Source organism: Rattus norvegicus, chromosome 7 (assembly GCF_036323735.1).
Source record: "Rattus norvegicus strain BN/NHsdMcwi chromosome 7, GRCr8, whole genome shotgun sequence".
Lineage (NCBI taxonomy): Eukaryota > Metazoa > Chordata > Mammalia > Rodentia > Muridae > Rattus > Rattus norvegicus.
The window spans coordinates 23861649-23883052 of record NC_086025.1 but is presented as its reverse complement, the minus strand read 5'-3'; the positions used below and the strand labels follow the sequence as shown (position 1 = coordinate 23883052).

Sequence of the window (21404 nt, the reverse complement as noted above, 5' to 3'; positions counted from 1 at the left end):
GATTAGAAGTCTGATAGGAACTGAGGACCACAGTGAATTCTAACTGCTCTAACTCTTTAAAAATATTCTTATGTTACCATGTACAAAAGCCCTGAGAATTAAATAATGTCACTACCCCCCACAGCAGCCTGCTCTTGATCTGGGTGCTTTCTTGCATTCCCTGTACATGACTCCTAATTCTGTGGGTACCTCCCAGGAGGATCTTTGTGAGTGACATCAATATAATTAACAAGACACTTCAAAGACACCTCAGACATTATTTCTATGATGAAAGTAAATGCTACCATATTGAAAATGACTATCATTGGGACAGACAGCTGGTTGCCCTGGGTTTGGCAAGAGCAGCATCCTAAGTTCCCAAGTCAGGCTGTCTGGGTTCCTTCCTCCTCAGTTACAGCCCTCATGATCATGAGCAAATGGTTCTTCTCCCCAGTTCCTCAGTTCCTTATCCTTCTGTGAGATGAGGGTAGTAATAGTCTTCAGTTCAGAAGGGCATGACAAGTGTTGTCACGCCACAGAGTGGGTCGTGGTTAATTGTTGCCTTTTATTAAGGGCTAGGGACTTATGAATTTGTTAAGTCTAACCCACACACACTAAAAGGAGATTTCAAGATGGGTTTTTCTAGAGACAAGTCTCTAGCCAGCAAGTGATCAGTCCACAATAGCAGGAGAAAGATTGTCAGCACGCAACCTGTCAGATCTTTAAAGTCTCATCTGTGCCTCCAGTGCCAGGATCCAAGGGAGAATATCCATTTTGTTCCATTCTGCTGAAGGGCAGCTCATGGAGACAAAAAGAAAAGCTACATTCAATTAGTAGCTGCTGTGTGAGAGAGAGACAGTCCTCTCCAGGGACAAGTCCCCTGATAGTTGATCCAATCCCAAATAATCAGCCTAAAACACATATAAGAGGGACACCGAATGGACTCAACAGGTTGAATTGAAGCATAGGCCACGGAGTCTTGGGGTATAGGATGAAGAAGAAACTTCAGAGTAGAAAGAAATCTAAAAACAGCAGAATTTTGCCTAGAGGAGAAAGGGGGCCATTGTAGGCAACACCAAATGGACCTGTGGGCCAGTACTTTAATTTCTTAAGACGTGTACATAAAAGCTGACATCACAGAGACCTAAAAATGTCCTTTGTCCACCACCATCAATATGGTAGTTTTTCTAAAAGTGGCAGCAGTATCAGGATATCCATGCCTGGCTAGAACTCCAAGTAGACTCTCCCCTGCTTAGATGAGGTTACATAGCTCGAAGGTGGCATAGCTCATAGACAGGGCTCTCAACTGAGAGGGTCGAGAGTCCCAGAATATGGGGTACCACTGTCAGCCTCCTCTGAACTGCTCTGAGACCATCCCTTCATCAGTTACTTATGAAGGGCTTACTATATGCCAGGCACTGTTAAGGGGACTAGAGAAAGAGCTAGACATTAAAAGAAGTTTTAAAAAAGCATTTCTAAATTATGTCTTAGAAGTCAATAATACTATGAAGAAAAGATAAACCACAGGAGGTGGCAGGAGGAGGATTTACTAGACACAGATCATACAATCACATTATCACCAATGATGTACACAAATGACACCATATGATTGTGATAAAGTTGCAAGATTGTTACCTCCAAGAGTTGTGATACATAGGCATGCAATGTCATGTTATGACTCACGTGTTTATGTCTGTGTGAGGGCCAACATCTCATTGCATTAACAGCTGGACAACAGATGTTGTGGTTATAAGTGTTCACAGTTGGTACTTAATAATGCTAACAAGTTCCTATACTACTGGCTTATATACTAACCATATTTTAATTCCAGTGATCTTCGGATTACACGGATAAAATAATATGCCACATTACACCCACAACAGCCTCAAACAGCTTGAATTGATTATGTCTCTTCTGCCATTTTCTTTTATGTGATTTCCTCTTATTCGGTTCATCGTGGCCTTAGGCCATCCAATTTATATGTCCCACAATCTATATCTGTAGTAGATACCATCTATGCTCATGTATGTAATGTGCTAAGATGCTCACACAATGTGGAATTCACGAAATAGCCCACTTCTCAGAAATAGCTCCCTTGTTTTTAGGCATGATTGCATTTGGCTGGCAAAAAGATGAGTTTGGGTGAAGATATAAAAGAGTTGATGAAGTGAGCTATGCTTGTCTCTGGCAGAATAAAGAGGAGAAGGTCCTTTCCTGGCTTAAAGGCATCTGGCTGTTTTGGTGTGGTGAACTTTTGTGGCTGCTTTGCACACAGGAGGACTTTGTGTCTGTGTTGAACAGGTAAGGTTTCCTGAATTTGGACTAGGGCAGGGAAATGAGGTCAGTACATCCAACCGCCCAACAAAATGGGAAAAGAAGAGTGTGGAGAGCAGAGAGGCAGGTCTGTCTGCTGAGCATAGTTGCTGTGGATACTGTTGTACAAGAAACATTGCTATCCTGATCCAGGAGACCCAGACAGCTGGTGGTCCTCTTTGGTAACCTCACCTCACTTTCTCCTTGGCATCACTGAAACTCTCCGCCACGTAGTACAAGGGCTGGAACTCTGTGACAGAATACTCCTGGCAGGCTATCTTCTCTAGCTCCAGGGGGAGGAGCTTTGGCTTGTCTGATAAACAGTACTGCAGTGAAAAGTTTCCAGTTAAACCTGCATTCCCTCATGCATCCCATGGTCCACCTGCAAAGCTTCTCCTATCTCCCCGTTTTCCTATTCCAGTACAAATTCACTAAACTGGGGTATTTAGCACAAACTAGATCAAACTCTTCATAGCTCATCTAAAACCTATAGTTAACTAGAAGGTAACAATTCATTTCAAACCCTTTCTAATAAGAAGTTCAATAAACACTGTGAGAGCCGACCATACCTACACACTTGTAGTCCTAGGTCAGCCTTGGGCTCCAGAGGCCTTTTCTCCACCCAGCCCTGTAGACTCATACTTGAATTTCTATCTCTAACAACACAGATGTGGTCAAACCATAGTTGCTAAAGTACCAATTGCCTGTGCAAATGCACCCACAAATATCTACTAATAGATGCTTGCACTTCAGCAAAGCCACGCGGCTGAGAGTGATCCTCCAAACCTCTGCTTGTAAGTACCCCATGCTTGGTTTCTACCAGACTCATACCTGTAATTCTCCAAAGGATGACAAGAGCCCAGCACCATATGCCTTTATAGAATCTCCTTCCTTGCAAAGCCCAAACTCCACAGTAAACCAGTAAATCTGAAACAGAAGGCAAGCAAAAGGCACATGTCAGGGATGAGTAAGGATCCAGACACACATAGCACCAAGACAATCTGGTTGGTAGGAGTCTGTGCAGATACGTTATCTGAACCAGTGTGACCTAGTATCACTTTGGTGTCCCATGTCTTATTCTATCCAGGTGCCTGTTGGATCGAGGTGGATGAGCCACGGTGTGATATTAGGCATGTTAGAGTACACTAAGATCCTACAAAGACATCCCCCAACAAGTTTCTCTTTGTGTGACAGAAACTTCTCCATGCTCTTTGCCTTTCTGTCTGTGTCACAAACCAGGATAATGGATTTTTATTTTGCTCTTAGATTATTAGGTTTCGACTGGTAAGTTTATCAGGCAAAGAAGTGGATGGTTAAGGGATTGGACAGTAAGAGGCTCAATTAGGTGCACACTTCATCTGCAATGCAAAACCATGGAGGAGGGTGCTGCTGAGGTCAGCCTCTACATGTGTGTTCCCAAAAGATCACACCCTCTTCCTTCAGCACCCTCTATTCCAACATGTCTTTGATACATGTCTTTAACAGTCTTGGAGTCCGGATGCCCAGAGAAGACCAAGGCACAGTTAGATGCTGGAGATGGTCACCATCTTGGAGAATTAGAGGTAGGTTAACAGTTAAGTCTCTTTGTTAGATTAAGAAACATTAAGTCCAAAAAGGTTATCAAAGCCCAGTTGATATGACTTCATCATACACAGCAAGCCCAGGATGTTAAGGCAACATACTTACAGTGGCACACAAAATTAAAGGCCAGAAGAGACGTGAGTCTGTCTCTAGTCCAGTGTACCAATATGGTAGGTCCTTTGTTATCAGTAAGGGCCATGATAAGGATTTCTGAATTTTAAGATTTCACTCCCTGTAAATAATAAACTCTATCCACTTTTTCTAAACCCCTTTGAAAGCTACTCCTCGAAGATATCTAAAATATGAAATCTCATGTTCACACAAATGTCACTCTTTAGACCCTCATGAAATACTTTTGAGCTGAACAACAAACTTTTACCCCTGTTTTTAAGGGATGAACAACCAAAAGCCACTCATCCTGAATCTCAAAGTAGATCTCAGTAAACAAAACCTAGAAGTTTCTAACCTTTCTGGGGAAGTGAAAGTATAAACTTCTAACTGGAAATGTCTCAATGCTAGTTTTACATCCACAGTAGTTTTTAATTTAATATAAAGTTTGGTTTTGTAATCTTCCAGATAAGGAACATGGTTCTATACCTGGAGAGGGATATACTAGAACTGAAACAGTAAGGGAGGAATTTGCCAACGGTGCAGATCTGGTGTTTCCATAACTCCCATGTGTGCATGGCCCCTGCTTCTCTTGTAAGTGGGGAATGTTTGGCAAGAATGGGAAGCCCAGCCTTATTTTTACCATCTTTCTGAGAATGACGCTGAGACTGGTTTTAGTGCAGAGGTAGAGAGGTAACCACTCTCCAAGCAGAACTGTAAATATAACCAGTTCCTGACACACTTTGGGCCAAAGGATTTCCAGGGTTGTAATTATAGCTGGCTGGAGTTTCCAAGAAGATTCTATCAGTAAGCATGTGGGAAGTAAGTATCCACATGCAAGCTGATGTAAAACTCAGCCCGTTGAAGAGAAACCAAAATGTGACATTTCATTCACGTGAATGTACCTTGCCACATTCTTATCATTATTTTAAATGGCTCCTGTGGAGAGAATACATTTTTAAGGATCTGAAAACCACAGCCTATAGCATACCCATAATCCTGCCCCTCAAGGACAGGAGAGACTTACTGTGGCCAGTTTCTCAATGTACTCATCAGGTGCCCCCAGTGATGCAAGCCCAATTTCCTGTGTGTGGAGAAACAGAGTCACTGACACAGACCATATTAAAATTTTACTAACCTGGCATACAATTGTGGACAGGGTAATGATTGAGTACCTTCCGAAAGGCCCAGATAGACCCTGAGTATTCTTAGACAACAGGACACATTAGCAAAGAGGCACAGACCTCAAGAGCAGAGAAAAATGTGTCACCAATACTGGGCTCCTTTGTGCTCACTTTACAAAAAGGAATAATAAGGTAACCTATGTGAGGTCACATGGTTAGCATATAATACATCATCTCTTGACAGAAGCCTGGTGAGTTCCATGCACTCAGCATTAATTTCTGGGATATGAAATGAATCTTAGTCAGGTATCTTGAAAATAACCATAGAAAGACTGCAGAGAAGTGGTTGCATCGTTGCAGAAATACACGTTGCAAGAGTTCCTTTTTATTCACCTGATTTAATTATTGCCCCTGAGGCTTAGTGCCTCCCTGCGCTAACCTAGGCCTAATATTGGAAGCTTCTAGTCTCTCAATACAGTCTTAGGTAGCTTTAGAATATTCTCGTCCTCTGAGACTTGCAACTGAATAAGGAAAGAAAGGGCGCTTTCTTTCTGATCTCTGGCTGGCTAGTTCAACTCAGCTCTTCTGACTCAAACTCCTCTCCAGGCTGACTGATTCAACCTGGCTTCTCTCCCATCCTCTCCTGAATTGCTCTGCTTGACCTCCGACTAACTCTAGCAATCTTTTCTAATCATCTGGTCCAGGAGCCAGACCAAACAGCAAGCACACAAACGTTGAGAAGCCTGTCTAAGCAAGGGTAATGTGGGCTACTTCAAGGAGCAGAAGGGGCAAGTATGGCTGGAGCACAGTGAGTATTGTATTGGTATAAGTATTGAGTATAAGTATTGGTAGGTAACACGAAAGATCCTAAATGCAATCGTGTGGACTTCTTAAAAAGATATTTTAGGACTTGGGTTTTTCTTTCCAGTGAAATTAAAACCCATTCTGGGATTTTAATATCTTGTATTAGTTTTCTTCTTTGATAGTCTCATGCATGTATTTAAACTATTCTGCAGTGGGCAAAATCTAGGGCATTGAAGACTGCTTTTAGCTACTTTGTAAGAATAGACTGTAGGTGTCAAGAACAAGGGCAGGATGGCAATGAGGAAGCTACAGAAAATCAATAAAGAATGATAGCAGCTGAGATTATATTAGTATTAGTCGATATGATGAGAAACAATCAGTTTTTATACAGTTTGAAGATAGAACACAAAATTATCAGAAATACTTGATTGTTTCAGAGAAAGGAGTGAATAATAGCCCCCAGATGTGTTTTTGGTTTGACTGATTCAAGGAGTAAAGTTGCCATGGACATAAATGATGAAGCCTGAGGGTAGAGAAGTTTTGAAGAAGACTCAAAATTCATCTTTGGACAGAACTATAGAGACATATAATCAACATCCAAGTGGAGATACTGACTTGATGGTTGATATGTAAGCCTGATATTGGCGTTGAAGACAAGATATGAATGTCTATTATTATGTTACAGGTGGCAAGGTATTCAAAGCCATGAGGTTGGCTAAGATAACCAAAGTAATGTGTGTGAGCAGAAAGAAAGACTAAGGATTTTGTCTATCATGAAGCAAGAGGCTTCATACTCTATGTCACTGTAACCTCTCTCTAGGTCCCACCTGGAGTTTAACCTACACTATCCATATAAAAAGCACTGTTTGATTTAAGGTAAACCAAATTCACATGGCCCCTGGTCTGGCTCTATTGCCCCATCTCTCTTCCATATCTACTCTACCCACATTATTAGATAGGTCAGTCCCAAGTTTAATAGAATCCACTGATAAAACTGAGGTCAAAAAAAAATCCCTCAACTTTTCCCTTGACATCGTTTTTTAAGATAGGGTCTCATGTATTCCAGGATAGCCTAAAAATGACTATATAGTCAAGGATAGGCCTTAATTCCTGATCTTCCAGCCCACATCTCCCGAATGCTGAAATGTGCCACAACACCCAACATCTTGTCATCATTCTTTGCAAGCCAAGAGCTTGAATAAAACAAGGGACCCCCAGTATCCCTTTGCATGTTATCATCATCCTATACTGTCCTACTGTGGCAAAAAAATAAAATTCCATCTTTAAAACGAAAGAAAATATTCTCATAAAACCACTCTTTGCCCTGGAACCATATATGTCAAAGTTGAGAACGTGTCAAACAGAGATCCTACAATGTCTGTTGACATTAATTATCCACTCTTTCCCAGGGTTATCCAAAATGCAAGTGATTGAAGCAAGACTTCCAACTGCCCTCCAGCTAGACAGAACATCTCTGGAATCAAAAATCCAAGATTTCTATTCTCCAAGGAGAAAGCATCTAATTCTTCTGTCACAGTAACAAGCCCCTGTTTTCAACCATCTTGAGCAATCAACACCATCTTGGCAGCTCTAACTACGCTATTGGCAATAACACTTCCACAGTTAAAGTTCAACCTGACACTCCCATGTCTCTAGTCCAATGGTTTCTTGAGCTCCATATTTCCCAAAACCTCACATGTAAGGAACAGGTGTTTTTGTTTGGAGAACATACATCTTCTAAGAAGTCAATGGATCCATTTAACTTTTTATTTGGTTTGTTTCAAATATCAAGGGGCAGCTTCATCATCCCATGGTGGAATCAACTTCTTGCAGCTAATGGGAAATGCTTGTAAATTCACACACAAGGCCATTACTTTGGAATTCCTACTTGGAGAATGTTTACACATGAGTCACCCTTGGATCATAGTTCTTTCTATGAAGGAAGAAGACCAACAAAGAAGGCATGTCACTGACCTGAAACTCTGGAAACTGAGGCCCAGGACAGCCTCGCAGTTTGTCCTAGTTCACACAGCTACAGACCATCAGTGCTCTGGATTGGGCCTATAAGTACCTTAGTGACATCATTCACTCTTCCATGATCCCAGCTACCCATCTATGTTTTCAAACATTTTATAGTCCTTTTATTGCTCATATGCTTATGTGTCTGTGTGTGGGTATGCTCACACGAGTGCAGATGCTTGTAAAGATCACAGTCATCAGATCCAATGAAGCCAGAGTTACAGATGGTCATTGATGACCTGATGTGAGTGCTTAGACACAAACTGGTCCTCTGCAAGAGAAGTATATGCTTCATCTCCCTAGACCCACCCCCACATTCTCCACCCCACAAAACCATGTTTTAGACTCCTTCTTAGTGATGAGAGAGAATTAGCATAACTTTTAACTCATCAGAAAACAGTTTTGAGTTTTCTCACTAGTGTGAAATATGAATCAAGGCCGTGGTGCGGTTTTGACCGTAGCAATGAGCATCTGGCTTTCTTTTATCTGTTTTTCTGTGTTTCCTTCTTTTTTTTTTTTAGTCAAGTATACATAAGATCATTGACATTGGATTTTTGGTAAATGTCCTCTTATAGAGTTCAAGTACACCTGGCAAGATGAAAAGTGCCAAGGACTCTAAAAAGAGTACCGGATGGAAAATGGGAGACGTCTGCACAGAGGTCAGAGATGCTTTCATCAGTGAGAAGACTGAGTGTAGTGTGTACCTGTTAAGATCGCTGAGATCAACAAATTGACCAGAGGATGAGCCATCACCAGCAACTCCAGGCTGCAGTTATTAGAATGAGTGTTCAACCTGGTTCACAGAACCACATAACTTCTTCCTACCATTCTTCTCAGGTGTGACCAGGATCATGTGATTGTATCGTGTTTCCATTCTAACAGAGCATGTGACAACCCCTTCATGAGGGATTACTTCATTCCAGCAATACAGTCCCAACCCAATGACTAAATATTTGTTCTTTACCTGAGAAAACTGGGCAAAGCTGCGATCTGAAAACAAAGGCACATGTCCCAAGAGTTCATGGCAGATGTCACTAGAACACAGAAGGCACCGTGCTTAGAGGAAGAGCAAATTAAACCAAGCTAGATTCAATGATTTTGTATGAAAACCAAGCTAGACTCAATGCTTTTTATATGAGGAAATAACTCATAGATAACCTGGGGCTTTGCACTCAGGAATAAGCCGTAGGCAGAGCAAAGAATCCCTTGAAAGAAAGGGATGAAAGAAAAGGAAGAAAGGAGGCAGGAGGGCTGAGATGCAGAGCTGAGGACCCAAAATTCCTATGGGTCTCTTTTCAGATACCTGAATGAGTTGTATGTTACAGACTTCTCCCACTCTAAGTCTTCTCACCACTAACTTACCTGGGAAGGATCATGTGCCCAGACTTTCCAATAAGGACTTTAAAAAATAGCATTGCTCGTCTCTTGGCCCAGAGTGGGTCAGCAGTCAAAGAAAGAAAGAAAGAAAGAAAGAAAGAAAGAAAGAAAGAAAGAAAGAAAGAAACAAAGAAACAGAGAAAGAAAGAAAGAAAGAAAGAAAGAAAGAAAGAAAGAAAGAAAGGAAGGAAGAAAGAAAGGAAGAAAGGTAGGAAGGAAGGAAGAAAGGAAGAAAGGAAAAGAAAAGAAAAGAAAAGAAAAGAAAAGAAAAGAAAAGAAAAGAAAAGAAAAGAAAGGCTACGTTTATCTAAAACAGTGCCAGATTCTCAGCAACAGGTCCTTTCTAATTAGGAGCCATTGACGTCATGAGAAGGGGGAAATGATTAGGGGACTCATACTGATCTCTTTGGATCAATTTCTGTGTGACTAATGAGATGGCTAAAGGCCCAAATAGGAAGCATGGTGGCCACCAATTCTCTCCTTCTAGCCAATAATCTAGGCAAAGATCTGGAATCATCCAGAAATGCATTTAGGACATGCTGAGATCACTTGGATACTCTTGCTCCTGTCCTATTTGGAACTTCAGAGGTCTGACTTTGAAGCTTGATGGAACCTCTTTTCCTGGTACTCAGGAAGTTCCAAATCCTTGGTTCATAGCATGTCCAAATCTGTGTGTACACATTTCAACTATTTCATCTAGAGTATGAGTTTCTCTTAGAACTGTGATCAAATAAAGTAGGCAATGAAACATGGGGACCACCACAATAAACCCAACTAGCAGTCTTTGAGCAGGAAGAGCTTGTACCCTTTGCGATTGGCAGTGGTAGCTGGAGAATACTTACGGTTCAGGTGTGTACATGGGCTTCGATCCATGCCTAATGTACTGTGTGCAGTGGAAGACTCGGAAGGCCAGGCCACCCAAGAAATCTCGAGATGACAGTAAGCCAGCAACAGGTCGGAGGCGGAAACCAGTACAAGCTAGAAAGCAGAAAAGAACCTAAAACTCAAGGCTTATTATAAGTGATTCGCAACCTATGTGTTATGACCCCCCGTGAGGTCATATCCTGCATATCACGTGAATCAAATGCTATTATTCATAATACCAGGAAAATTGCAGTTATGAAGTAGCAACAAAATAATTTTATAGGGGGGCGGGGTGGCCACAACATGAGGAATAGTATCACAGAGTTGCAGCATTAGGAAGGTTGAGAACCATAAGCCTTATGATAAATCCAGAAAGACTGCAAACCCCCTTGTAAAGAACCAATGCCCAAGAAAAGAAAAGAAAAGAAAAGAAAAGAAAGGCTACGTTTATCTAAAACAGTGCCAGATTCTCAGCAACAGGTCCTTTCTAATTAGGAGCCATTGACGTCATGAGAAGGGGGAAATGATTAGGGGACTCATACTGATCTCTTTGGATCAATTTCTGTGTGACTAATGAGATGGCTAAAGGCCCAAATAGGAAGCATGGTGGCCACCAATTCTCTCCTTCTAGCCAATAATCTAGGCAAAGATCTGGAATCATCCAGAAATGCATTTAGGACATGCTGAGATCACTCGCTTTGCTACGAGAGAGACTTGGTTTCTGGTCTCTGCCTCCTTGGCTGCTTTGGGTCACATAACCTCACATTGTTGAGCCTCAGTTTTCTCCCAAGCAAAGTGTTGCCTGGCACTACTGAGGGATGTCGTAAGCATCAAAATAATAATGACTAAAAGTCATGTAGCAGAAACTAGTCCAGTAAACATCCAGTAAATTTCTCTTTGGTTAGTGTTAATTAGGACCAAACACTTTCCCACTACTTCTCATGTTCTCTGAGTAGCAAGGAGATGTATGTTCAACATCAGGAGTAGAGCATGCTACAAACATTTCCACCTCTACTGTGACACATACAGCCCATCCTGGGAGGAGGGAGAAATGTCCTGTCTGACTGGAGCAACGGGGAAGAGAAAATTTGCATCCAATTTCTATCTCCCTCTCCTTCCCCTTCTCCTCCCCCTCCCTCTCCCTCTCCATCCCCTCTTTGACCCCTTCCCCTCCCCCTCCCTCTCACTACCTCCCTCCCTCCCTAACTCTCCCTCCCCTCCCCCATCTCCTATCCACAAAACAGTTCATGCTGGCTTCTCTTAGTTTTACAGTAGAGGATGCACTGAGTACTGGTAGGTGTTTCCCTAATCAAGGACTAAAGTATTGGGGAGTTTTTGAGCACACGATGCCACACCCTCTAAATAGCTTTTCTTTTTAAAAAAAGTTACCAATTGATAATCAACCTCTGCTTCTTGGTCTACTCTACACTGGAACTAGAAGAGTGACATTGCAAAGGACAGTAACTAATACTACATACTACCTACCTAACATATGCCAGGCACAGCTCTAAGTAGTTTGCACAAGCTAATCTTCATGATAACTGTGAAGAAGCCATTTTATCATCCAGACTACAAAGATGGGGGAGCTGAGGGATGGGTTAAAGCTTTGAGTCTGGGGTCACAAGCCACAGGCAAGGTAGCTTCAAAGCCTATCGATTACAATTATATAACTTCCTGACTGCTAGCATTGATGTTTTATAGCACATTGGTGTTTTTATTGTTTTATTTTCTTTTTTCATTTTTTATTGGATATTTTCTTTAACTGCATTTCAAATATTATCCCCTTCCCAATTTTGCCCCCAGATACACCCTATGTCAACCCCCAACCTCCTATTTTCATTAGGGTGCTCCTCCACCCACCCACCCCTGGTCCTTACACTGGGGCATTGAGCCTTCACAGGACCAAAGGCCTTTCCTCCCATGGATGCTCAACAAGGCCATCCTCTGCTACATATGTGGCTGGAGTCATGGGTCACTTCATGTGTACTCTTTGGTTCATGGTTTAGTCCCTGGGAGCTCTGGGGTGTCTGGTTGTTGATGTTGTTGGTCTTCCTGTGGGGTTGCAAACCCCCTCAGCTACCTCAGTCCTTTCTCTAACTCCTCTATTGGAAACCCAGTTCTCAGTTCAATGATTGACTGCAAGCATCTGCCTCTGTATTTGTCATGCTCTGGCAGAGCCTCTCAGGAGACAGCTACATCAGGCTCCTGTCAGCATGCACCTCTTGGCACCCCCAATAGTGACTGGGTTTGGTGACTGCATGTGGGATGGATCCCCATGTGTGGCAGTCTCTGGATGGCCTTTCTTTCAGTCTCTGCTCCACACTTTGTCTTTGCATTTCTTCCTGTGAGTATTTCGTTCACCCTTCTAAGAAGTATTGAAGTATCCACACTTTGATCTTTCTTCTTCTTGAGCTTCATGTTGTCTGTAAATTGTATCGAGTATTCTGAGCTTTTGGGCTACTATCCACTTATTAGTGAGTGCATACCATGTGTGTTCTTTTGTGATAAGGTTACCTCACTCAGGATGATATTTTCTAGTTCCATCCATTTGCCTAAGAATTTTATGAAGTCATTGTTTCTGATAGCTGAGTAGTACTCCATTGTGTAGATGTACCACATTTTCTGTATCCATTCCTCTGTTGAAGGACATCTGGATTCTTTCCAGCTTCTGGCTATTATAAATAAGGCTGCCATGAACCTAGTGGAGCATGTGTCTTTGTTGTATGTTGGAGCATCTTTTGTGTCTATGCCCAAGAGTGGCATAGCTGGGTCCTCAGGTAGTACTATGTCAATTTTCTGAGGAATTGACAGACTGATTTCCAGAGTGGTTACATTCTCACTACTGGCCATAGCATTAGGTTTAAAGTGCAGACTGTCTTTAGGTCTCTCTCTCTCTCTCTCTCTCTCTCTCTCTCTCTCTCTCTCTCTCTCTCTCTCTCTCTCTCTTCTCTCTACATTCACAGTTAGCTACTGTTTGAACATTTGCTCCTTGCTTTAGCCTAGAAGTGGAAGAGACCTCAAAGATCATCACCTCATCAGATCTGTTCCCATTCTAACCTCCCTCCCTGCCATATAGTTTTCTGGTCCACTTCCTATACATTCAGGGTTCTGATGTACAGAAAAGTTCTTCCCTTCTATAGAACTGTGGTCTGTCTCCCTACTCTCCTTACTCAGATAGTATACAGTAGGTGTCCAATAGGAATGAGTCGGCTGTTTGGGTTTTGCCAAATGAGCTGAATGAGCATCAGGAAGAAAAGCATACTCTCCCCTGGAAAGACTACGCCAAAGCCCATCGCTCACACAGTGCTCCACTGAGCATCCCACATCACCCCAAACCCACAGACTCACAGGACTTCCGACCCAGCTCTATGCTGGGTGCTCTCATAAGCAACATGTCTCTCAGTCTACGAGGAATGCCAATAGGGTGACTGTCTATTTGACAGATGAGAACATGAAGGCAGCTTTACACAAGCAGAAAAGGTCAAAGGCAGGATCCATCCCAGATGCATAGACTCAGTGCAAGCAACTCTTGGCACTGGCCCACAGAGAGCATGCCTTTTCCTTGAAATGACAGTGTAGCCATTTCCTAACAGTGAGCTGCAGGGTAAACCCTAGACAGGGCACCTTGGGCTTTGAATATGAAAAAAAAATCCTTTCAGAGACAGCTATCTGAGACAGTAAAAAAAAAAAAATTCACACCTGACATTCTTGCATGGACAGAATGTGGATAATGGAGAGGAGAGGGATGCAAGAAACACTGCAGCCGGGTGAGAAAAAGTCATCCTGCACCACACCTCCAAGTCTCACAACAGCCTCTGTTTACCGCCCCTCCCCCGTCCTCTCCCGCCTCCCTGCCCTCCACTGTCTTCAGGGCTTTGACCCTGACATGGACTCACTCTGCAGAAATTGAGAAACATCTTCCAGCTGTGGAATGTTGTCTTCACGGAAACCGCAGTACTTTTCCAGAAGTGGGAAAATGTGGTTGTGCTCGTAGCAGGCATGTGTTTTATACAAGGCCTTCAAGGTCCTGAACACCGTTCCCCAGGTCTGCTTCTCTTCCTCTGTGTATTCCACCCGAGGGATGGGCTGGCCACTAGAATACAGGCGTGAAAAAGGTGTCTCCAGCAGGGAAAGGTCAGGGCACACGATGTGGTGAGGTCAGCACAGGGAGGCAGGGCCCCAGAATTTGTGAGGTGCTGCCAGTGGCCAGCATGGACTCCCAGCATAGTTTGAAAGACAAAGCCTCACAGGAAACACTACTGTGTTGCTTTCCCCATGAAAGCGTGGTTTGGCTGAGGATTTACTATCATTTTTGGACGTCCTTTGGCCTTTCTGCTCTCCTTAGATCCTAAGCCAATGGTTCTCAACCTTCTTGAGGCTACAAACCTTTTACACAGTTCCTCGTGTTGTGGTGACCCCCGACCATAAAATTATTTTCATTGCTACTTCCTAACTGTAAATTGGCTACTGTCATGAATCATAATGTAAACCTCTGATATGCAGGATATCTGATATGTGACCCCTGAGAAAAGATCATTTGACCCCAAAAGGGTTGTGCCCCACAAGTTGAGAACCATTGCTCTAGACTGTTTGTTCAAGGTAGAAATCTGTTTTCAGGGGCTAGGCAGGTGGCACACGTGTAGAGCAGCTTGTCCAGGGCAGTAGGAAGAACGGCAGCAGAGACAACTGAACAATGCATCTCTTTTCCAGGCAAAGGCACCCAAGTTAGGGAAAGCACTGGAGTGTCTTGTATTATGTCCATAAAAGCAATCAGCTCTGACTGACCTGGGTTTAATAGATAGGTATGTGTGTTTAAAACTTGTCTGGGCAGTTTGCACCTGCTGAGTTTGATGCTTCTGATCCTGGGAAATTATGAAGCTGTTTAAATTTAGGCTAGGGTTCCACCGTGTATAAATCTTTATATCTTAAGATGGGGAGAAGGGGAGGGGGAGGGGAAGGGGAAGGGAGAAGAGAGGAGGAAGAAGGAGAGGGAGAGGGAGATAGGGAGAGGGAGAGAGGGAGAGGAAGAGAGAGAGAGAGGCTGTATGTCATAAGTACAGAAATTTGTCAATTAACAAAGCAGTTCTGGACCAAATGTATGACACTTCTAAGTATTGGGATGGGAGGAACATAATGAGCAAGCTAAAATGGAAACTATGCTTCTATTGCCAGGTTTGTCGAAGCATCTACGTAAGACCCCTGTCCCACTGTCCTGAATGGCCTGGAAAGAGGCTGTCATGGATGAGTAGATCTTAACAAACTCCCTAGGTGACTGAAGCAAGCTGCAGTTAGGAGTCATTAGTCTGGAAGCTTCTAGGCTATGTCCTGAAACAATGGAAAGCAAACAAAGGCTGACCTGGGCAGAGACTGTTCCCTGGGCTGCAGGCCTGCTCCTCTCACTAGGGACACAGAGTCTGGGACAAAGTGGGGCTGTTTACCTTGGAACTGTGAATCTGGTTCCAAACTAGGCTCCTCCTGGACTTTCAAAATTGAACCTCATCCGAGGACATTAGAGAAAAGACTGTTATTTTCTACAGAAAGGTGGGCAGGGACTGGGGAGGAAAGATAAATTGTTGATTGAGAAATAAGAAGATCTCAAGCCCAGAGGATCTCCTGGTTACCCGGCAAAGACTGCAAAAACAGTGTCAGGTGTGCTTTTGCCTAAGACTGTATGTACTCCAGAGTTAAACAGTGAAGGAGGCAAAAAAAAAAAAAAAAAAAAAAAAGGCCTTGGAAATAGAAACTGATCAAAGCCTGGCCCTGATACTTCTAGATTTATAGTCTCAGGTAATTTAGTAAACTTCTGTGAACCTTAGCCCTGTACTGGACAAGTATTCTTAATGTGGGTGTTTATAGGCATAAATTTATATATATATATATATATATATATATATATATATATATACATACATACATATATACATATACATACATATATATACATATATATAGTTACATATATATATATATGTATGTAACTATATTCCTAATACTTGAACTTCAATAACCATGATTATTAAAATAACTAGTTCTCATTTCAAAGCTAGGGACTGACGGAGGCAGCAGTATTCCTCTGTGGTTAAGGACACTTGCCACCAAGTCTGCCCAGAACCCAAATGGAAGAGAGAGCGGATTCACACAATTGTCCTCTAACATCCACACGAGTCATAGCAGGTACACACACACACACACACACACACACACACACACACGCACGCACGCACGCACGCACGCACGCACACACACACACACCAACAATTGATTGCTTGCTTGCTTGATTAATGTAAAAACAAGAAAGACAACCGGTCCTTCTGCTGCGACATATTTCCAAAAGCGGAGACATTTTGAACACGCTGCTGTCCTGATTCACACTTCCTCTCCCGGTGACCCGGTGTCTCTTCCCCTTCTTGCAGTCAAGAGCCTCCCACCCCTTTCAGTGTGGGGGGTTTCAAGAGGACACTCAACGCTCCCTTTGCGTGTGGGAGTGTGGTCAGGGTTGTGCCGCCACAGAGCTTCTTTATCCTAAGCACAGTGGTCGGCTGACACATGGGTCCATGGGTCAGAGCTAAGACCCAATCACAAGAACTTAGCAATCCTCACAGGAAAGGCTTAGAACTTCTAATTGAGCTGGGACATCACATGGGACCCATCTCTGAGACGGATGAGGCTAAGCCTGAAAACAAGAGCAGTCCTAAGGACTCCAGCCAGAAAGGCAGCATGAGACCCTGAGTCCTGGACCTGCCTAGGCACGAGGTTAATAGACACAGTGGAGATGCTGACAATGGTCTGGGGACAGGTAAAATTAAAACCTGCCTTTGTCGCCTACTAGGTAAATGACTTTGAAAAGATATTTAATTTCTTTCACCTTCGGGTTCCTCATCTATAAAACGAGAATTTATTACAGCACCAAATGCACACACACACACACACACACACACACACACACACACACACACTCCTCACACACATACCCATCACATAACCATCACACAAACACACACACACTCCTCACACACATACCCATCACATAACCATCACACACACACACACACCACACACACTACACACACACCACACACACACACCACACACACTACACACACACCACACACACACACCACACACACACACACTCCTCACACACATACCCATCACATAACCATCACACACACACACACCACACACACTCACACACACACCACACACACACACCACACACACACACACACTCCTCACACACATACCCATCACATAACCATCACACACACACACACCACACACACTCACACCACACACACACACACACACACACACACACACACATATGTTTCAGAGAAGGTAGGGTTTTAGATGTCTCTCCATCCACACATAAGTTTGTGTTCACCACATAAAGCCCCATCGTTTTCTTATGTGGTTGTTGATGTCCTACCAACACTGTTGAAGAACTAATACCTCAGTCCCTGGGACAGCTCTGGAGTTTCTTTTTGAGTATATCTTTTTATTTATTCCCTTAACTCAGAAACTGCTGTCTCCAAAATACCGAGTTTCCCAAGTCCCAATTTACGTATTATTCCCCGAGGACTCACAACAGCAAAGCCATTATGTTCCCAAACAACACATTTGATATGGCCATTTTCTCTTGGCTAAACTACGATAGAATTCTGAACAGAAATATATCCCATCTGGCAGTTGCCCTACAGGACTGGGTCAAACCAGATAAGTAGAACACAGGAGTGCAGCTGGTCCCAAGGCTCCCGTGATTCGTTCCTTCACTGGAGCAGCCAGCTTTTTTCTTCCTGGTCTAATGTGGAGAAGACCAGAGCCTGTTTCATTCATGATGGAAGCCTTGCTAATCATTTGAGACACTGCAGATGATTAGCTAGCAAAGCTTAGGAGAGACCTAGGCTGCAGCACAGGGGGTGGTTTTGTTTGATCTAGAGACAACATTTCAAAATGTGTTATTAAGGAGAGAGCTTAAACACACACACATACATACATACATACATACATACATACATACATACATACACACACACACGTACAAACATACACATGCATACATATACATGCACACATATACACATACATACACACATGTGCACATACATACACATATATACATATGTAAATACATATGTATAATACATATATACACACACACAAACAAATACACACTTATACACAGACATGAGTGCACACACAAAGCAGAGGGTTCTAGGCCAATCATTTCCAACCTAGAATGGGGGTTTGGGGATGCCCTTTCTCAGTTGTCCAACAGAAAGACTTACTGGCGGTAGTTGTAGGCAATGTCAGCAAACTGCTTTCGTCTCGCCCGGTACACAGGATCTTTAAAGCCCTAAGAGAGAGAAGACACTTGATGACTCACGCCTGCAGAGGGAGAGGCCTGGCACCTCCAGCAATGATCTGAGTGGAAGCTTTTGAGCTATGATGACACGTGTCTCCTTGATGGTGCTCTAACACAGGGTCTGTGTTAAACCCAGAGGGAAGGAGTGACACACTCTGCCACACCTTTGATTCAGGGGAATCTTCTCCATTCAATCATGAGATTTTAGGATCTACAGATACACTCTGGTCATAAGGAAATGTCATCTACTCCATTCCTAGCTTCTTCTAAACTGTCTTGATCAAGACAAAGCCAATGCCTATGATGAAGACATAGAATATTCACACTATTTCTGGCAAGTGTTGTGTTTAGCAATGCCTCCTCATGTCTGTGTGTGTGTGTGTCTGTCTGTCTGTCTGTGTATATGTGTGAATATGTGTGCATATATGTGTGTATATAGTGTGTTTGTATGCATGTATGTGTTTATATGTGTATATGTGCATGTGTGCATGTATATATGTGTATGTGTGAATATATGTTTGTGAGTGTGCTTGTATGTATACGTGTGTGTATGTTTGTGTATGTGTGTTGGAATGTATACACATTTTGGAGTGAACATTCGGAACATGATGAATTCAAATATTATTAACCTTAGGTGTCTTTCTACCTTGTTTCATGAGAAAAGCATGTGGCACCATGCTTTACATGGATACTGGGAATGTAACATGGGTCATCATGCTTCATATCTGTGCTTTTCTAAATCAGCTATCTCCACAGCTTCCATTTTTAAATAATCACCACTATGAAAATTACTATGGAGGCCTCTTTTTATTCCTTGGTAGACAGATGGATGGATATGTACTTACTGCTATGGCAATTTTACGTTTTGCATTTTAATTTCTTGAAATATGGTATTTCTGAATAGCCCAAACAGACCTCAGTTCTCTTGCCTCAACCTCCCAAAAGTGCTAGGAAAATGTCATTCTCCACCTCTCTACATCTGTGCCAGCTTTTGGCACAAACTTGTTAGGTTGATCAGTAAGCGTGTTCTCCCAGAATCAATGGAGTCCCCGGAAGTAGACCCGTAAAGGAGAGGCCTGGCTGTGGCTCACCCAGCTCCCCCTCTCTTTTTACTACCCTTCAGTACTTGTGAATCTTTCTGACCTGGCAGGCACTCCACTGACTGAGCAAACCACTCCAGACCAAGAGATGACAATGTCTTCTCTGAGGCAGACTGGCAGGCAGTCTTCCCAGTTGTGCCAAGCAGCACATGTCCAAGTGCAAAGCATCCAAGTGTGTCTCTGAGTGTTTAGGGTGGAGTGGGCTGATCATGAGTTGGGAAGTGTCCCAACCGATGAGAAGAGTATTTTACAGAAATGTTCACTGTGGTCAAATTGTGGTGAGACAAGAGACTGGTCCTCCGCCATAGAACTCTTCTTTGTTCCCTGCAAACATTTCCCACCAAACCCTTCCAGAAATCACTTCAGTTTGCAATTTCTCTGTCTCTCCAGTTCCCCCAACCATAGACTGAATGACTTGAAAACTAAGGCTTTGTATCCTAGGCGGTGTTTAAAGATGCCTTTGAAGAACATCAATGTTCCCTGACTTTCAAATGTTGCCTTCCCTTTCTTTCCTTGACTGCCTTGTTAGGTTTTGCTTGATGTTAAAATCAGGGTCAACCAACATTTCCAAAAAATAAAAAAAGTAAAGCAATTTATAAAAGATAATTTTACCTGAGAACCTGGAGCACAGGGGAATAGAAAGAAGAAACAGGAGAGCAAGAAGGAGGGAGGAAAGAATGGAGAGGGAGGGAGGGGAACAGTAGGAGAGATGTGGATAGGAATATTTCTAGGGTTTACTAGGATGTATTTTAAGAAATGGCCATCTTGCCTAAAGCAATCTACAAATTCAATGCAAGCCCCATCAAAATTCCAACTCGATTCTTCATAGAGTTAGAAAGAGAAATTTGCAAATTCATTTGGAATAACAAAAAACCCAGGATAGCAAGAATTTTTCTCAACAATAAAAAGAACTTCTGGGGGAATCACCATCCCTGACCTCAAGTTGTATTACAGAGCAATAGTGATAAAAACTGCATGGTATTGGTACAGAGACAGGCAGGTAGATCAGTGGAATAGAATTGAAGACCCAGAAATGAACCCGCACACCTATGGTCACTTGATCTTTGACAAAGGAGCTAAAACCATCTAATGGAAAAAAGACAGCATTTTCAATAAATGGTGCTGGTTCAACTGGAGGTCAGCATGTAGAAGAATGCAAATTGACCCATTCTTATCGTCCTGTACAAAGCTTAAGTCCAAGTGGATCAAGGGCCTCCAGATAAAACCAAATACACTGAAACTAATAGAAGAAAAAGTGGGGAAGAGCCTCGAACACATGAGCACAGGGGGGAAAATTTCCTGAACAGAACACCAATGACTCATGCTCTAAGATCAAGAATCCACAAATTAAACCTCATAAAATTTCAAAGCTTCTCTAAGGCAAAGGTTACTATCAATAGGACAAAATGGCAACCAACAGAGTTGGAAAAGATCTTTACCAATCCTACATCTGAGAGAGGGCTAACATCCAATATATACAAAGAACTCAAGAAGTTAGAGCCCAGAAAACCAAACAACCTTACTAAAATTGGGGTGCAGAGTTAAACAAAGAATTCTGAGCTGATGAATATCGAATGGCCAAGAAGCACCCAAAGAAATGTTCAACATTTCTAGTCATCAAGGAAATGCAAATTAAAACTACCCTGAGAATCCACTTCATGCCAGTCAGAATGGCTAAGATCAAAAATTCAGGTGACAACAGATGCTGGCAAGAATGTGGAGAAAGAGAAACACTCCTCCATTGTTGGTGGGATTGCAAACTGGTAAAAC

General features: G+C 42.7%; 1 protein-coding gene across 3 annotated transcripts in view; it reads right to left on the bottom strand.

Annotated features, from left to right (window-relative positions):
- Positions 1 to 21404, bottom strand: part of Pah (phenylalanine hydroxylase) — a 92536-nt gene that overhangs the window by 2579 nt on the left and 68553 nt on the right. For all 3 annotated transcript variants that reach the window (XM_063262995.1, NM_012619.2, XM_039078417.2), the window contains 7 exons: positions 18458 to 18525; positions 14066 to 14262; positions 10148 to 10283; positions 8893 to 8962; positions 5009 to 5065; positions 3124 to 3219; positions 2485 to 2618 (listed from right to left, as the gene is read on the bottom strand). In XM_063262995.1, the coding sequence (XP_063119065.1) occupies positions 2485 to 2618; positions 3124 to 3219; positions 5009 to 5065; positions 8893 to 8962; positions 10148 to 10283; positions 14066 to 14262; positions 18458 to 18525 (758 nt within the window). The remainder of the gene's footprint in view (positions 1 to 2484; positions 2619 to 3123; positions 3220 to 5008; positions 5066 to 8892; positions 8963 to 10147; positions 10284 to 14065; positions 14263 to 18457; positions 18526 to 21404) is intronic.